At 44.6% G+C, this 18,680-nt stretch overlaps 1 protein-coding gene across 1 annotated transcript in view; it reads left to right on the top strand.

The window, feature by feature from the left end:
* Positions 1-18,680, top strand: part of LOC147700956 (interferon-inducible GTPase 5-like) — a 47,506-nt gene that overhangs the window by 9,249 nt on the left and 19,577 nt on the right. Inside the window, exon 2 of the mRNA XM_086929787.1 lies at positions 8,135-8,827. Coding sequence (XP_086785913.1) covers positions 8,139-8,827 — 689 coding nt within the window. The 5' untranslated portion in view covers positions 8,135-8,138. The remainder of the gene's footprint in view (positions 1-8,134; positions 8,828-18,680) is intronic.

Here is an 18,680-nt window from a genome sequence, read left to right as displayed (position 1 = left end):
AAAAGTCAGCAAATGAGAGTGACAATAAAGACAACCAATGATAAGGAATGGGTGGGCCGCAAGCCCACGGTAATTTCTTGTTCAGCTGAAAATAGGCCTTTTGAACCAGGCAGCTTTTGCTGCCTGGTAAGCTTGACCTAAAAACACGAACAGGCTACAGACACAGAGGTAGGACTACAAAATGGCAGTATTAGCATGGCCCTACACTAATAATGCTCACTAGTGTAGAACTGTAGGACGATGCATCTCCAGAGCCATTGCTGCATTCACCTCACCTTTAAGGATAAAAACAACAGATACCCCACAAAAGTAAACAAGAATTGGCATTGCCAATAGGTCTCGCCTTTGGGGTGTTATAAGTGTTTTGACAGACTTATGGGCTTTGTTACCGTTTTTAATATGTGTTGTGAATGTTGTGCCGCATGGTTAAAAGTTATACATTATAATTAAAAAAGTTTTATAACCATTTCTTGCACCTTATATATAACCTAACAAACATTATATACAACTGAAGTATCGTAGGCTATTTTTGCTCTATAAGCTTCGGTATTAATAATTAGGTGCCTTGGTGAGTCCCTGAAACCAGCAGCTCAAATTAAGCTCTGTAGGTTACAAAATGCAAAAAGCATATTATACGACACGCACAATAACAGCATCGCAGTCTTTAAATTAAAGCTATATCAGAAATGTGTTTTACTTGTGCGTGTTATAAAAGCCAAAGAACATGTAAAACATTGCTCACAATAACATCGCAAGTTATAAATAAATAAAAATATCAGAAATAAGTTTTACTTGTGCGTGTTATAATGCGTTTTAATATATCTTTAAATGGTGCTTATAAAAAGCACTCCAAAACCCTTGGGTCCAGTTTGCACTGTAAGCGCCGGTGTTGACAATTAAATGCGGTGGTGAGTGCAGGAAAACACCGGTTCAAATTAGCACTACTATAAAAAAGGAACAGATTAGGAGAAGCAAATGTCTTTGGGGAAAGCTATTGTGTAAAAGGCAAAGGTGCCGACTTTAGAGCTGGGGAACAAAGTTCGAGTCTTGGGGTCGGATCAACATCTTGTGATCCTGGGCCAATCACTTAATTTCCACATTTGTACCAAACATTCTTATGCCCTGAAGGGGTATTTATAAAAATAACAGTGTTTGTTCCATAAGTAATGCTTATAAAAAGCACTCCAAAAACACTGGGTCCAGTTTATGCTGTAAGTGCCAGTGTTTATAATTAAGTGCTGTGGTGAGTTCCGGAAAGCACCAGCTCAAATTTAGCACTACTGTAGAAAAAGTTACAGATTAGGAGAGGCAAATGCCATTAGAGAAAAGCTATAACATAGCACTGAAAGGTGCCGACTTCAGAGCTAGGGAACCAAGTTTTGGCATTGGCCCAACATTTTGTGATCCTGAGCAAATCACTCAGTCTCAACTCTTGTACCAGAAAATAATATGCCCTTAAGTTATGCTCATAAAAAGAATTCCAATATTTGTAGGTCCAGTTTGCTGTATAAGTGCCAGTGTTGTTATTTCAATGCTGTGGTGAGTCCTAGAATACACGACTCAAAAAAAGCACTGGCAGTTACAAAATCAAAGCAAAATATTAAACAACATAAAAAATAAGAATATCAAGATCTAAAAATAAGTATCTCAAAACTTGACTTGCTCTGCCTCAGCCCCGTCGGCCTTTCAGAAGCAATGTCCTGTCCTTATTTGCCTAGACCCCCTGTATCCGCTGACAACTTTCACTATGGTTTCAAGATCCAGCAGAGAACCTTTGGGCTTATTAAGAAATGGAAAATATGAGTGACAGGGAGAGCGAAGGGGGAGGAAAGGTGATTTCAGAGGATGAAGACTCGAGATTTTATGCAGAAGGGAAAGGAGTAATGTTAGACCTGACACCAATGGCGTGGGTCTCCCTTCCATTTTTGCTGTTGCCTCATGTGTTTTTGCGGGTGTTAGATGCTTTGGGCACTGTGCCACTGCTGTCCAGTGCCACAGTGCAAGTGCTCCCTACTGTAAATTAATGTTTTGATCAGTGATTCCATGATTGGCTTGTTTGGTTTACTTGTCAGACCTTAGTATAGTGCACTGAGTGTGCCCAGGGCTTGTGAATCCAAATGCTGCCGGTGGGCTTGCTGCACTGGTTGTACCACCCACAGAAGCAACCTTGTAAAATGTGGCTACGGTCTGCCATTGCAGAGCCTGCGTGAAGTCTGGTACTTTCATGCTGACTGGTTAAGTGCATCCACTTGCCAGTCCCTAAACCATCCCTTTTCTTCATATCATACACCCCTATGGTAGGCCAAGGGCAGGGTGCATTGTAAGTATAAGGTATGACATGCCCTGGTGTGTGTGGCATGTCCTAATAGTGAATTACAGCCATTTTCGTTTTTCACTATTGCAAGGCTACCTGTTCTCCATAGGCCAGAATGGGCAGTTAGATTATTACATTCTTATAATCCTAACTGCCTCAGGGAACATGGTAGAAATTCGAGTTTAGTATGCCTGAACTCAGAATGATGAAATGCATCTTTTAGTGAAGTTGGTTTTAACATTCTGTGTTTGAAAATATCACTTTTAGAAAGTAGGTATTTTCTTGTCTAACTATCCAAAGTCTGCCTCTGTTAGGTTGTGTATTCCGTGTCTGGTGTTTTGAATGACAGGGCTGGGGGATTCCAAGAGACAGAATGAGTCAGCCCAGTGGTGAATAGAGAGATCTGCATCTAGATGGGAGGGAGGAGTTGCACCTGAAACTTGAATAAGGATGTGCCTGCCTTCCACAATGCTGGCTCCACCTCTTGGGGTGCGGCTGATGTCTCTGCCCTGCACAGTGAATGAAGAGAAGGAATCTTGTCAACAAAGTGCTCCAAGGCTGTGCTTTCCCTCTACAATGCTGGCTCCACCTCCTGTGGGGCGTCTGATTTTTCTGCCCTGCACTGTGAAAGGAAAGAAGGAGTCCTGTAAACAGAGTGCTTCCGAACTGGTTTGGACTGGGCAAAGGCCCCTCTCCCCTCAGAGAACAAAGGATTTTGGGGTATAAATATTGGGACCCTGATCCTAAGAAATTAGATCACTTTTGGACTACAAGAAGAAACCTTTACAGAGGAGAGGAACCTGAAGAAACTGAGGAGAGACTATCCCTAAGCTGAAGTGCTGCTTGGGGGATTGACCTGTAGTGGTTGCCTCACTGCCGAAGGAAGGAGAAAGGAACTTTGTGTAGTTTGCTTTCAACTTGTGAAGGATCTCCAAGGGCTTGGAAAAGAGCGTGCCTCCTGCTGAAGTCTCAGGGACAGCAGACTTCATCCCCCAGCTCCACAGAGTTCTTTAGAAGTGCCTGCTGCTGTTTTGGGCCTTCTGAGGGACTGCTTGTCGCAAGGAGCTGGAAGCACTACTCAACGAAGAAGAAGTGTGTAGCCGTCGCTGCTGCTGCCGTCGCATCATGAATGTCGGCGCTGTAGCTGTCGTATTGCACCACATCGAGAGAAGCGTCTCGCAACGAAGAGGAAGTGTGTCGCCATCGCAGCTGCTGCCGTCGCAACTCCAAGGGAGGGTGTCACCACTGTAGCTGTCGTATTGCACAGCATCAGGAGAAGAGTCTCGCAATGAAGGAGAAGCGTGTCGCCGTCGCTATTGTTGCAGTCGCATCGTGGATGTCGGCGCTGTAGCACCTCGCATCCCCGGAGAAGCGTGCCGCCGTCAGAGCTGCTGCGTGGCATCTTGAATGTCGGCGCTGTAGTTGTCGCATTGTGCTGAAGCTTCTTGCAACGTCGGAGAAGAGTGTCGCAGCCAAGGCTGTTGCCGTCGCATTGCTGAACAAGGGTGTTGCCGCTGCAGCTGACGCATCGAACCGAGACTCTCGCATCCTCGGAAAAGCGCGCCGCATCAGGAAGATCTTCACGTCTTTATTTCTTTGCACCAGAACTTTGCCGCATTTCCATCACTGCAAAATTACTTGTTGTGGAAGCGCAACGCATCGTAAGGTACATTGACGCAAAGTGTCGCATCTTAAGAACTGAACAGAACTAAGCTAAAACTTCCCTCTAAAGTATAGTATTGTGTATTTTTTGTCATTTATGGTCTTGTGGTAAATCTATATTAAGAATACTTATTTTTTTATATAAACCTTGTGTGGTGTCCATCTGTAGTGTTGTCACTGGGTTACTGTATGTGGTCACAAATGCTTTACACACTGCCTCTGAGATAAGACTGTCTGCTCGTGCCAAGCTACCAAGGGGGTGAGCAGAGGTTATTTTAGGAGTGTACCCCCTTACCCTGACTAGAGGCAGGAGTCCCTATTTCTCACAAGTACCTACCTGTGCCAACTAGAGACCTCCAAATCTAATAAGTAACATAAGCTGAGTGGCAATATAGGCAAGGATAGGAAAAGCTACAGCATCATTACTGAGCATGGACAGAGGAGAGCGCGACTGACCTATCATGGCTGCAGACCAGATTAAGAACAGGGAACACTGGATGGTTATTACTGCGGAGTGTTTGAGGACGGAGTAATATTGACCCCGTTATTGAAGGGAGTGAGACTGACCGCTTATTACTGCTGACCGAACAAAGGAAACTGAGTACAAGTGACTGGTGAACACTACAGATTGCATGAAGGAGGAGTAAGAGAGTGTCACATCATTCATGCACGCTGCACAATCAGTGGGAGCGACTAATTACTACTCCAGAGTGCGCAAAAAACAGACTGAGCACCAGACTGCAGACTGTGAAAAACACCGATGAGGGTGAAAGTGACCGATAATTACTAAGTTAGAACTGCCAAAGTCATTTTAATGGCATGCGGATCAGGGTAGCGCACACAGTACAAACGCCAAACACACTGCAGCAAAGTATTTAAGACAAGCCCGGCCGCGAAAGTGAAAGCGACCGTAACATGATCCAAAACAGATGGCACCCTGCGCGCCCCTGCTTGCTCCCGCAAGCTGGATGCCGCGGGAGAAAAACATTTAATGGAAAAGGTGGGACATGCACCCGCCTTTGGCCAATTGCGTGCTTTAATTTTTGAAAGCCACATGCAAAGGCCAATACAATGAACACACACGCACAAGTTTTCAGAATAGCTGGAGTGATTCCAAGAGGCCTTCTCCTAGAGCAGCGCATGCGTGCTGCGCTAGGCTCGACCTAAAAATATTGCAATTTACATTGTAATCCTATGGTAAAAAGACAAACTTCGTGATCCGCTTTAAAGGTTAGGGTTGTGATTTAGTGTTAAGGGAGATACCTAGTCATCTATTTGTAAAGTTTCCCTAAGAAGACACAGGCCATAATAGCTTGAGCTATGCCACGTTGACTTTTCTGCATGTTAACCTTAAATGCTATGGAGAGTGAAAAAGGGCAAGAGCTGTACTGCCAGAGTGGTGCCTGCTGTCCTACCACGCCGCATGCGAGGAAGCGTCCTCTGGAGATGTAAACATGAGTAATATTTTATTTGTAGTCGTCAAAGTAATCAGAGTCTTGCACCAAATGCTGGACATGTAGGGAATGGAAGTGTAATGATTAAGTTATAATAGGAAACAAGCAGCCTACCTTGGCACTTTGACCCTTGCCAATTCACGCCAAACTCATAACTTTCACAATTTGAAGGCCTAGACCGAATCAATGGCAAACAGTCTGAACGGGGAAAGATGCAGAATATTTCCAAAAATGTTGAGTTAAGGACCTAGAAGTGAAACCTCACTTTTTGAGGCGCTGAGGTTAAGAGCACTGGGCCGGTGACCAGTTCACAGCCTCTAACCTGCTGGTGAAACTGGGCGGAACCTTCTGACAATTGATGTGCTCTGCAGTGAAAGGTGGTCCCTACAAGCAGACTAAGATATAGAAGGAAAACCTGTGACTCGTGGTCAACCATTGGGGGCGGACAAATTCTTTCGTCTTTGCCCGCTTCTTTCTGCCCTTTTGAAAAGGAACGACCCCACTGGAGCACTTCCTGAGACATGGGACCGCGATCGCAGTTTGGCCAAAAACAGGCCGCGTCCCACAGAATGGAAGGCAGTGGAAAGCTAGATGTTTTATCCTTGAAGTTGGACTTGGAATGTAAATGTGAAATGTATTGTTTGGATAATGAGATTCTGATCTGGAGTTGCTGCCTGACGGTGGAGGTTGTTGTTCTTGCTTATCTTGTGCTCTACATTTCATTAAAAAGAGACCTTTTAATCACCATCACAATTGCAGGAACTTTGAGAAGACAAAGCAGAGAGATAACCAGAGCCCTTCCTTGTTGAGCTCATCATCCCAAGCACTGTTTCTGACTCACCCCCGGGTCGAAGGTCAACTGATAGGTTGTCCATCATAATCCCAATAACCTGTTGATGTTGAGCCACTACAGCTTTCTCCAGCACCATGGCCAAGCAAGTGTCGCCTGCAAAGAGCTACTTTAGAATTGCGGGATGCAAATAGATTTCTAGAGGAACAGAGCAGCAAGTCAAAATAAACTAGGATGGTTATCGCAGAAGAAGCATAATCATGGTCAGAAAGTTCATTTGTAGTCAAAGAAGGAAGAGTGCAAACTCCAGTAAAAAAAAATTATTAATTTCAGTTTTAATGCGTTGCATGCAGGACCTCTGAATTCTAACAGTAGCCGAGTGTTCAGCTTCAGCGCATGCAGAAGAAAATCGGCGTCTGCGCTCTTTGTTGCCTGCAGGGTTCCGAATATTTGGAACTATGGATAAAAAAATTGTCTTTAAGAGATTTATATGCTTCCTGTGAAAGGGTCACTCCAGGATGATGAAAGCAGCCCACTAAAATGGGATATCTAAGCCCTGCCTAACTTGAAGGGAAAACTGCTGTAAACAGTGGTGAGTCCAGGTCTCAACATTCTGTATTTACAAGATGCAGACAGTGAAAATGATCCAGTAGAGCAACATCATGACTATTAAAAGCTGCAGAAATAGGCTCTGCCTCCTCCTCTTGTGGGGATGCTTCAACACATTAGCAGCCTTCGATCGAAGTGGATGTGAAGCCTCTATGGCCTCTATGGCCCTCCCCACAAGTGCTTAGACACAGTGTCCAGCTTCCAAGGCAGTGTCTGGGGGCCTACCTCGTTATGGGAGAATTCAAAAAGATGCCAGTCATACAAAAGCTATGCCCCGGGGTCCATTTATCCAGGACAATCGACCATTTGAATTGTAAACCCTTCTGGGACCAGGGTGGCAAGGACTTTACCACAGTTCGTGGCCTGTAAGTCCTCAGTTAACTAAAGATAGTCCACCCCAAAGTATCCAAGGTGCATGCCATTGACTGCCTGGTATTCTCAGCAAACAATAACCATTGGGCACTGGCTCAGTTGGACTGGGAATTTAGAAGGAAGGTGGACAAGTAGAAGTGATGCTACCCTTTTCAAAGAGATGGTTCTTACAGGGGATTTGGAATACTCACAAGATGCAAACTGCTGGCTCCTTCTTTTAAGAGTATTGAACTTGCCCCAAAATGGTCACAGCGCTTCGGCTGAGAAGGTAGAGCAGAACAATGCGAACAACAGTCATCCCTTCAGGAGAGAATGAAACTCTGACTGCTGCTCCACACCTGAATACAGGCTTCCCGGATGCGCTTCTCGCCTAAACGAGCCTTTCTGCTCCTGTAGGACCTGTGACAGCCTGTAAGGTCTATGTGAGCTCAGGAAAGAGTTATAATGTTTGAAACCAGTAGGATCTCTGTGCCCTGAAAGTTAGCTTCACTGTCTTTCACCTGTACCTAGGAGGCCTCAGTTGTCTTAAGCCTGAGCAGATATGATGTTCGACCTGGGTGGTATCCTAGCTCAAAGAAACCTGAGTCCATACGATTTTTGTGACGAGCGATAGTCTTAAGCCTGAGCCTGTAAGATCTGTGTGACCAGAGTGACTCTGTTGTATGACACCTGAGCTCCACATAATCTGTGTACTGTGGGCCATCTCTGCTGTCTGTTGCATCCATCCTATTGGTGCTTTGTGTTGTGATAGAGAGCACTGTTTCATACCTGGGCCTCTAAGACCTCTGTAATTGAAGTTCTAGCGCCTCTGTAGGCGGCCGGCCTTTGTTGTATATTTGTAATCAGGGCTTGTTGTATGGAAGGGCACTTCTGCAGTGATGTTTTAGCTGTAACTTGTGGATAAAGCTCATTATAACTTCTCTTGTTTTCCAGAGCCATGTCGGGGCTGGAGATGTACGATGATGTCCTCACCGTGATGAAGGCCCACTACCAGGAGCGAGGTTTCGCCAGTGGTGTGTCCCAGGTCGAGGCCTTGCAAGCCGCCTCCAAGGCGCTCCAGTACAGCATCGCTGTGATTGGTGAGCGGGGAGTGGGGAAGACAGCCCTGGTCGATGCCCTGCGAAACTATGAGAAGCAATATAGCGAAAGTGATCTGCCCACTTTCTTCAGTGGTGGCGGTGGAAGCTCAGAGCCTACCGGGCATGTGTACCCAACCTTCCCTAATGTCATCCTCTGGGATCTCCCAGGTTACAGCTCCTCGGTTCAACCTGCGGCATACCTCAAGGACATCAACTTTCAAAACTACAACATCTTGCTGCTGTGTGTGGCAGGGCCTGTGACCGAAAACCACCTGCAGCTCCTCAAAGCCTTCAAGCAGAAGGGCAAGGCCTGGTACGTAGTGCGCTCTCAGGTGGACCTGACCCTGCACACATGCAAGCGGCGCCTGCGAGCTCGGTATACAGTAGAAGACACTCTACAAGAGCTCCGCAAGGGCTGCACCCAGGCGCTGGAGAAGGCAGGCCTGGGATCCGACAGGGTCTTTCTAGTGTCTGGACTGGAGCACGACAAGTATGAGTTCGGCAAGCTGGAAGACGCTCTCGAGAGGGACATTCTCAGTGTAAAAAGGTGAGAACAAAGCGGTGTGCTTCAGCGCTACATGGTTGGGGGAGGGGAGATCTTGTCCAAATTTCAGAACCCCACTCTCCTAGAGTGCTGTCTGGGTGAGTTCACTTCTTATCCTTTCCTTAGTCGTCGTCTGGTGCATGTGCCCCTTTATGGGCAAATTCCAGAAGTTCTCCCCCTACCTTTTCCTAGTTTAATCAACACCTGCGGAGGGTTCTGGTAACTGCATCTGCCCCCCAAATACAGATTGGCCTCGATAGGGTAACCACACTTTTCTGAAGCCACTGTCATCTAAAACAGGCCTCCAAATTCTGTGACTACACACTCCTTCCTCCCCCTTCTCATCTTCATTGTCAGTCTCCCTTCACCATCGACAGCCAATCAAGATTGGCAGTCAGCTACCCTGTTATCCAGACGTAAATGTATTTTCCTGAATGGTCATCAGCCTCTCTTTTATTAACAGCATTATTACTTTGTTGCTTTCTCCAGCAAGTGCTAAAATGCAGCCCCTGGTATTTCACTGATTCTGCTTCTAAGCACTGGCATCTGCAATGATAAAACATCCCAACCTACAATGAAACACCCTCAGCTCGTACCCTAATCCTAATCTTTTAAATCCTTAATTTTTTCTTACAGTCTGAATCCCAACAAAGTTTTAGTTTTTGTTGCATGAGTTGTTATAGATCACATGTTCTGCTCTCATCTGCATCTAGCGTTAGTCTTTGACCATTACCAGTTGATTTTCTTTGCTGCGTGAATTTCAATTTCATGCTTTGGATGAATGATTTGTGATTGTCATAATCAATTGCCTTCTTTTCCAACTAAAATCTTTCTGTCTTTTATGTCAATCCTTAACTCTGATAAACATGTTTAGGGCACCTCTCTCACTTTGGATATGTTCATCCCTGTCTTTTTCATAAATTCACACATCATCCTTGAGAAAAATTTCCATCGAAAGTTTCCCTCACAATGTTAAGCTTAGCTAAACAGCATTCCTAAGAACCGAAATGTCCCATTCAGAAACAATAATGCTTTTGACTTTTCATGCAGTTTGACCTGGTAATTAGCTGATGCTAGGTCCAGAGTGGTAAACACACATGCATTATTCATTAACACCAATATCTCGGAAATGTTTGACAGGAAGAGCTTTGAACTACAACACATCCATTCAACTCTCATATTAATGCATAATCTGATCTCAACATCACTTTACTTCCTAAGGTCATAGGTACCAACCATTTCCTTACTATACATTCTTTGTAACTTTTGTTTCAAACAATCTCTTTAATAATTTATATGCATGCATCCTCTCAACCAACTTTCCATTATGCACTTCTGAAAAAATATATAGTTTAAATCCTTGAACTGTTTTCCCAATTTGCTCACTTAGACATGTACCTCAGCATTTGGGTGTACTTACACTTTCAACGTCATCTTATGAGGAAGAATACAATCTCTTTCACTGGAACATATACCCGTTGGATCATAAAATTCATCCTCAAAGTCCATATATGTTTTTAAAAAATCCTTGCCCCATGATTAGTTCCCTTTTATAACCAGCTATTTGGCACCCTTATCCTAATTCCGACCTTAAAATTCTCCTCAAGTGGCATCTAATAGCTCATGTGGGTCTTCTTCGATCCAGGTTTCGCTTAATACATGAGTCAGTGTCAGTCAAGAAGAGCAGAGCAGATTTTGATAATGACAGATAAACTCTGCAATATGACATTCACTCAGACACACAACACTGCTATTGTCAACTATCTTACAGATTTCACTTTGCTCCCTGTCCTTGTGGAGCATTAATCTGGTCCCTGCCTGTGCAATCTCATGAAATAGGTTGTTTCTAATCCGATGTTCCAAGGCTCTCCCATATAGCAGTGCGGCTGGTAACATTTTAAAGTGGTAGGGCGTAGACATTTGGCTGCGCGTTATGTGGTGAGAGTGAAGCGAACAAGCCTGACCAATATTGTGGAGGGGTTTGTTGGGGTTCTCCACCTGATAATTTATTTCAAATAAAGAGTTGGCAAATGCTGTATTGTAAGCAAATTTGAGAAAGCATGAAGGTAAATATCAAGCATGGAATCCCAGGTTAGTCACTTAGGCTCTTTCTGTGCTCCTGTACGTCAGTTACCTTATCTGCAGACATTGAAAGCGCTTAAGCAACTGAACAATCACTTTCACTCACATTTCTATATGTGACTTAATGACTGCTTACCACATGTGCTTATTCTTATAACTGAGCCAATTAATTGCACTAGGTGAGGGTATATACAGTTCTGAGTGGAGCCCAAGCCACACTCTATGTATTGTGTGAATATAATAGGCTTTCCAGCCAAATCTAAAAACGTCATATCATCCTCAAGCTGTGGCTACAACGCAGAAGCCCCCAAATGTCGTCACACCCAAAAAAAATACTTAAAACATACACACTACTTCTGTGTAGCAGCTTGCTTATATTTTAGGGTCATATTTACAATTCCTCAAAGCATTCCTCTTTATTTGAACTGAATGTAAGCCTCTAAAGCCAGTTATTCCACCTGCACCTCTATTAGGCCTGTAGGCATCATGTGTGTACACGAGGCACAAGAAGAAGTGGGCTTTAACAGGGAAATCATTTCTTGAAGGTATGTGCTAGCAATTAGTTGTTCCCCGTCTTGTCAGTAGCTGCTGTATTTATTAGCCTGCGTACTACTTGAAGTCCCAGAGGAATGGAGTCGGCCTTTCGAGAAGAAAAGGAGATCGCCAGTGACATTGCACAAGACTAAGTTTATTTTTTTAGGCACTGGATGGATACATTTAGGCAATCGGTTAATTAAGTAATTTGCCCAGGATCACAGGATGCTAAACTGACGGCAGGATTCAAACCGATCCCCAGATCCTAAGTTGGCAGTTCTGGTTACACACAATCATGCACACTGGCAGTCACAGTCATGCACACTGCCACTCACAGATAGTCATGCACTGCACACATGCTTTCACAGTGATGCGATACACAGATATACAGCCATGAACACACACAAACCCATAATACTGAAACTTATATATATAATAATGATCCTTCCTCTTAGATTCTGTCTCCAAAAATAGAGCTACGACCGACACAGCCTAGGCTGTCACCAACAGTCACGCCATTGCGCTACATTAGGGGGGGGGGTTCGTGCGAGGAGATTTAAAAGACACCATTATTAACAAACATAAACTTACCGGATCCGCGCTGCATCTGCAGACCTCCTGGGCCGGGGTCCGAATCCCGCAATGGCGCCCTGGAAAATACCGCCTGCTCTCAGCCAATCCAGGCGCTGCTCCAGCAGCAGCGCCAGGATTGGCTTGAGCAGTAATGCGCATGTTGTGTTTAGGGCTTCACATTTTTTGCTACCAGCCCGCACATGCGCACTAGGCTGCTCATTAGAAGAGCGACATGGAACAACCCTCGCACTTCTAATGAGGAGCCTAGTGTGCGCATGTTCAGGGCTGGTGCAAAATGTTTAAACCCTCAGCAGACCATGCGCACTCTTGCTGTGCGCTCCCCCGACCACCTATGTGTTATTATGGTGGATGCCACGTCAATCAGACACTTGCAGCTAAACTGCTGTAGTGCTGTCGAGCCCCCTTCTAAGCTGACTGTCTCCGGCGGCCAGGAAATGCCTGTATTGCATTGTGGTGAGTCATCATAGAAAGAGTCAGAGAGTGACGTGTGACGGCAACGCTCGGTGGGGCACCGCCCAATAGCCCTAATGGACGCACCGCGCCTGACCTCTCAATCCTTTGAAAACATCTTGAGTTGATTCATGGTACCTCAAATAGATTTAAGGACACCACATTCCTCCAATGTGCACATATGTGACGTAGATAAACTTAAAGGCCTTTCACCGTCCAACCACTTTCTATAGCGCCATCATTCACATTCAAGGATGACGGGATCTCGACTTGTAAATTCTGACAGAGACCGATTCAGAATGAACTTCATGTTTAAATCTTGAGACTCTAGTGGGGGGACAGAGGGAGAGCAGAGGGATATTGCAATGATAAGGGAAAGATCTGAGAGTGTCATAGGAAGAACATTACAGAGAGATGAATATCTGAAAAGCTGTGCAGCAAAGAAGCACAGGTCAATTCAGGATTGAGTGTCATGCTACGAAGAATAGTAAGAATAACTCCAAACACGCAAACTGAGATGTGTCCAGGAGGCAATAATACCCCAGACTCTCATGTATTTGCAATGCTGAGCCATTCTGTTTCATGGGGATCTACCAGATGTTTCAAGCGCCTTGTCCAGCACCATGTTGAAATCTCCACCACAGATAACACTGCGTTCCTGAGCTTGATTAATCAAACATGTTATCCTTGCAAGTAACCAGGGAGATAGCATTGTGGGCATAACTATTTATAAACAAACTCTTATGTCCACCTGAAGTGCCCACACGTGAACCTATCTGCGCCATCTTTAGACCTCTGGTTTGAGTTGGAAATTCAACTTCTCTTAGAGCAGACAAATTAGTTCTGTGAGTTAGTTTACTAGCTTTCTATCTGTTGTTTTTAGGTCTCACAGAGAGACCTATTGCGGTGAAACCAGAAAATTACCTAACCAGGCGGATTTCTAACAGATCACGTGACCACAAGCACGCGCATTTCCCCACATCAAAGCCTCGTCAGACCCGACCTTACCATTTGCTCCTGTGCTTCCCTGCCCACTGCTTCACACTTGCCTTGAAGGCAATCTGCTTCTTCGCTCTTCAAAGGCTTTCCTTTAATTTACCATTTTGGTTAGTTGTAATCCATATAGAGAGGTTTTTCAATTCCTTTAATTTACCGTTTTGGATTAGTGCTAATCCAAACGGAGACGTTTTTCAATTCCTGTAATTTACCCTTTTTGGATTAGTTCTAATCCAAACAGAGAGTGCTAATCCAAACGGGGAGATTTTTCAATTCCTTTAATTCAACCTTTTAGATTAGTGCTAATCCAAACAGAGAGGTTTTTCAATACCTTTAATTTACCCTTTTGGATTAGTGCTAATCCAAACAGAGAGGTTTTTCTATTCCTTTAATGTACCCTTTTGGATTAGTGCTATTCCAAACAGAGAGTGCTAATCCATATAGAGAGGTTTTTCAATTCCTTTAATTTACCTTTTTGGATTAGTGCTCATCCAAACAAAGAGGTTTTTCAATTCCTTTAATTTACCCTTTTTGGATTAGTTCTAATCCAAACAGAGAGTGCTAATCCAAACTGGTAAGTTTTTCAATTTTAATTCACCCTTTTAGATTAGTGCTAATCCAAACAGAGAGGTTTTTCAATACCTTTAATTTACCCTTTTGGATTAGTGCTAATCCAAACAGAGAGGTTTTTCAATTCCTTTAATTTACATTTTTGGATTAATGCTAATCCAAACAGAGAGGTTTTTCATTTCCTTTAATTTACCCTTTTGGATTAGTGCTAATCCAAACGGAGAGGTTTTTCATTTCCTTTAATTTACCCTTTTGGATTAGTGCTAATCCAAACAGAGAGGTTTTTCAATTCCTTTAATTTACCCTTTTTGGATTAGTTCTAATCCATATAGATATGGTTTACAATTCCTTTAATTTACCCTTTTGGTTAATTGTAATCCATATGGAGAGATTTTTCAATTCCTTTAATTTTCCTTTTTGGATAAGTGCTAATCCATACAGAGAGGCTTTTCAAATCCTGATACACATGCTGACACAAGAGGAACATCAGTGCAACCTGCTGATAAACCAATTCAATCATCGTATTTATATAGCGCACTACTTACCCAGAGGGTCTCAAGGCGCGGGGGGGGGGGGGGGGGGGGGGGGTCTGCTACTGCTCGAACAACCAGGTCTTGAGTTGCTTCCTGAAGGCGAGGTGGTCCTGGGTCAGGCGGAGGTGGGTGGGGAGGGAATTCCATGTCTTGGCGGCGAGGTAGGAGAAGGACCGTCCCCCTGTGGTGGCTCTGCGGATGCGGGGGACGGCGGCGAGGGCGTGGCTGGACGAACGAAGCTGGCGTTTGGGAGCGTAGAAGTTGAGGCGGCTGTTGAGGTATCCTGGGCCTTGGCTGTGTAGGGCTTTGTGTGCGTGGGTGAGGAGACGGAAGGTGATTCTCTTGTTGACCGGGAGCCAATGCAGATCTCTCAGGTGTCCGGAGATGTGGCTGCGACGGGGGATGTCCAGGATGAGTCGTGCTGAGGCGTTCTGGATCCGCTGGAGTCTCTTCTGGAGTTTGGCGGTGGTTCCGGCGTAGAGGGTGTTGCCGTAGTGCAGATGGCTGGTGACGAGGGCCTGGGTGACCGTCTTCCTGGTCTCGGTGGGGATCCACCGGAAGATCTTACGTAGCATGCGCAGGATATTGAAGCACGACGAGGAGACGGCGTTGACTTGTCTGGTCATGGAGAGGGAGGAGTCCAGGATGAAGCCCAGGTTGCGTGCGTGGTCTGTTGGTTTGGGTGCGCTGCCTAGGGTGGGGGGCCACCAGGAGTCGTTCCAGGCAGAGGGTGAGGATCCCAGGATGAGGACTTCTGTCTTGTCCGAGTTCAGTTTCAGGCCTGTCAGGCAGGTCTGTCGTTAGGAATGCCAAGAGTGGCCAGAACAAGCCTACTGTGCAGGATATTGGTGTTATGAACACTCACTGGGCCCATCCGAGCTGCAGGAGCTTCATGCGCCATTCAGCACAGGGAGAAGCATAAGGATGTGTTCACTAGCAGCGCTTGAAGACTGCATGTTCCAGTGAAAGAATGGTTGCAGTAAATTCGGGCACCCGCTCGAGCTAAACATACATGAATTCTTGTGGCATTCTGTTGTATTCTAGACTATGTATGTATAGAGAGCAGAATACACACCTTGGAGAGGAATCTCAGGGCTGAGAAAAAGAAGGCTGTGTTTAAAAGTTCGCAAACCCAGGGAGAGGCAGGCTAAAACTGAAAAAGATTTTAATAAGCCAAGTTTTTTGCAGGTTTTTAAGCATGAAGTGGTTGTCTTCATCTCCAATAGGTAGAAGAAGCTTATCCCACAAGGACTGTGAATGATTTCCCACCATAGGAGGAGAAATTGAACTTCGGGACCACAAAGAATCCCCGACAAGTGGATCAAAGGTTACGAACAGGCTCGTGTTGAAGGAAATTCAATGCTAAACATCTGAGGCGCTAAGAGGATATTTTATATACAAAGCAATGTGATTTGAACGTGATCCTTTCCTTAGAGGCCAACTAATGCAGGGTACTAATCTAAGCGGGAAACATGTTAAACATTTACAAAGACCAAAAATGTTTCTCTGAATATGTTGAAGGTTACCAAGATTTGTACTACCAAAGGTTAGGAAGGTGGTATCGCAGTAATCGATGAGGAAGTGATAAAGGATTGATGATGCATACGGCATGACTTTACTCGTTACAGGTATCAACACGAGTGCCAGAGGGATTGATTGTAAGCAGGCAATCTTCTGTTTTAGACAGAGTGAGTTCTTTGAAAGAGGTGAACTTCAGGTACAGCAAAATGTTGGAGGCTAAGTTTACTCACCATGAGGGAGGGGATATGATTTTTTTAACTATCTCTTTTTTAACAGCCCGACTTTATCATTGATAAAAAATGAGCGGTGAATCTACTAGTTCTTAAGAGAGGGTACATCACTTTACACAGTTTTAAAATTGTATATGATGAGTGGACTGCCTTACACAGCTGCTTGGGTGACTTAGCGGCTGCGTAGATCTTGGAGCCAAAGTAATTCCTCCTTTCATCTCTAGCTAGGCGTTAGTATTTTTAGAATTTGTATTAGAATGGGCATCTCCCCTCCTGGTCATGGACCTTGCACATGTTAGTTTCAAAACCAGTGCCATTCCTCGCATGTAGGTTTAACCACGTTATCCTCAACGGGCATTAAAGGTGCTTTTCAATGTCTATTAAAAGGCACTTAAAAACTCAGAGTAGTCACAAGATCTATGCTTGTTTATAGAGAATGTCTCAGTTGAATGAGAGGCGAATTCCTGAGCAGACAAATTTTCCCATGGTCTTGATATGACTTTTATAGCTTGAGATGCAAGTATAGGGCGCTCTTCATAACCGTTGATTGAGAAGTAAATCAATCAGTGGTCACATTAAGTCACAGGGATAGAACAGCCTAAGAATAGAGCTGAATATCCATTCATTGTTGTATCCCGAGTGTGAAGGACCTTCAACTGTATTACATGATTTTTAAAGATTAAGTTGAACTTGGGCAGGTAGAGTATCCAGCTCCCAAACTCCCAATGCAATAAAGTTTTTTAATATGGTGGAGGAATGCTTCACCAGTTCAACAAGCCACATACTAAAACATGGTCGATCTTAAGAGGAGCGTACAACAAAATAAAGCCCAAAGCAGATTTTTAGTTGACCTCAGATTGCAGTTTTATCGGAAGATTGTTTTGATAAATTGCCATACCTCTGTCAAACCTTTCTAATATGATACTCGTGTTTGAGAAGCTTCTCATTCCCAGGGACTAGGACATTCATCAGAGAGGAACAGTCATCAGACACCAGAATTCCATGTGCGCAAGCAAGCGCAGGGTGCTGTTTTCAAACACAAAGTTAATCGCTCCTTTGCTCTTACCCACAGAGCGGCCGTGAATTTGGGCTTTGTTAATAGTATTAGTAATAGACGGGTCTGTCATAAGGGGAAACGGGAAAATATATTGTTCAAGGGCTGACAGCAAAGAAGATTTTCTTCACTATAAGGTCAATTCAAAAAAGGGAGCAAGGGTGTAAGATTAAACATTACTAAAGATTCACCAGGAAAAAATACAACAGCATGGCTAGCCATTGGTGCCACCTAAGCATGGCATGTGCAGACAAACTTACCATTGGCACAACAGCGGTGCTGCTGCACAACTGACCAGCTGGAATAAAGGCGCCTCGTCAGCACGGTATATGATTAAGTGAAGAAATACCACTTCACTTCCTTTAAACAAGATGACTGCTGCAGTGTGCAACTACAAGCCAAAAATGGGCTGAAGTATATATATTTTCAGCAAAGTCCAATAAAAAAACGAGCATTTACAATGCAACGGTTTCACCTTTGGAAAAGTTTGAGCTATTGGCATTGTAAATGACAAAATTTGTATTTATATGTTGGTTTTGAAAACAGATAAATAAATGGCATTGTCATTTACATTGCCAATAGCTCTAACTTTTCCAAAGGCGAAACCGTTGCATTATAAATGCTTGTTTTACTACTGAGACTTGTTGGTACTCTCCCATTAAAAGCATTGCACCCTGCTGAGGAGAGCGGTACTCCACATTTTAAGTTAAAAAAGTGCGCATACCCAGTACCTGACAGTGGTGTCCATTTAAAGCACTCGCGACATTCCTGAAAATGTGGCACAGGTATGACCCTCATGGGCTAAGAGGACACAGCCCCGACGGACAATCACGGTGCCCTGATGCTGCCGGGAGACAACTCACGCCACTGTCCAAAGCGCCTAATACAATTGTGGCAGCAACAGGTCTACAAGAAGCACTTTCAATTGAAAGGAATTAGTTGGAGACCCACAAAGCCAACCTCAAGCTTTCCGATCTGTTCCCAGCCATCACCCGACTCTCGTACCGCCCCTCGAAGCCGGCGCCGCCGTCCTGTTTATAAACACAACGCATAGTCCGTAACCTTCCTCCCTTGACAGCTCTACAGCCACGGAAGGTGTGGCGGCCGGACTGAGAAGGTGTGGTCCCTTCCGGCTCGAGAGTGACTTTCTGCAGGAAGTAGACAATGATTGGACGCCAAGGGTGATGTAATGAATATCGCAGGTTGCCTGGTGACGCAACGTCACCGGGGTCACGGCGACACCCACAGGTATTGTGAATGACGTCATAGTTCGTTCAATTTGATTGAATCGA

The sequence above is a fragment of the Lissotriton vulgaris genome, chromosome 7 (genome assembly GCF_964263255.1).
Source record: "Lissotriton vulgaris chromosome 7, aLisVul1.2, whole genome shotgun sequence".
NCBI classification, from domain to species: domain Eukaryota; kingdom Metazoa; phylum Chordata; class Amphibia; order Caudata; family Salamandridae; genus Lissotriton; species Lissotriton vulgaris.
This window is presented reverse-complemented; position numbering and strand designations above follow the sequence as displayed.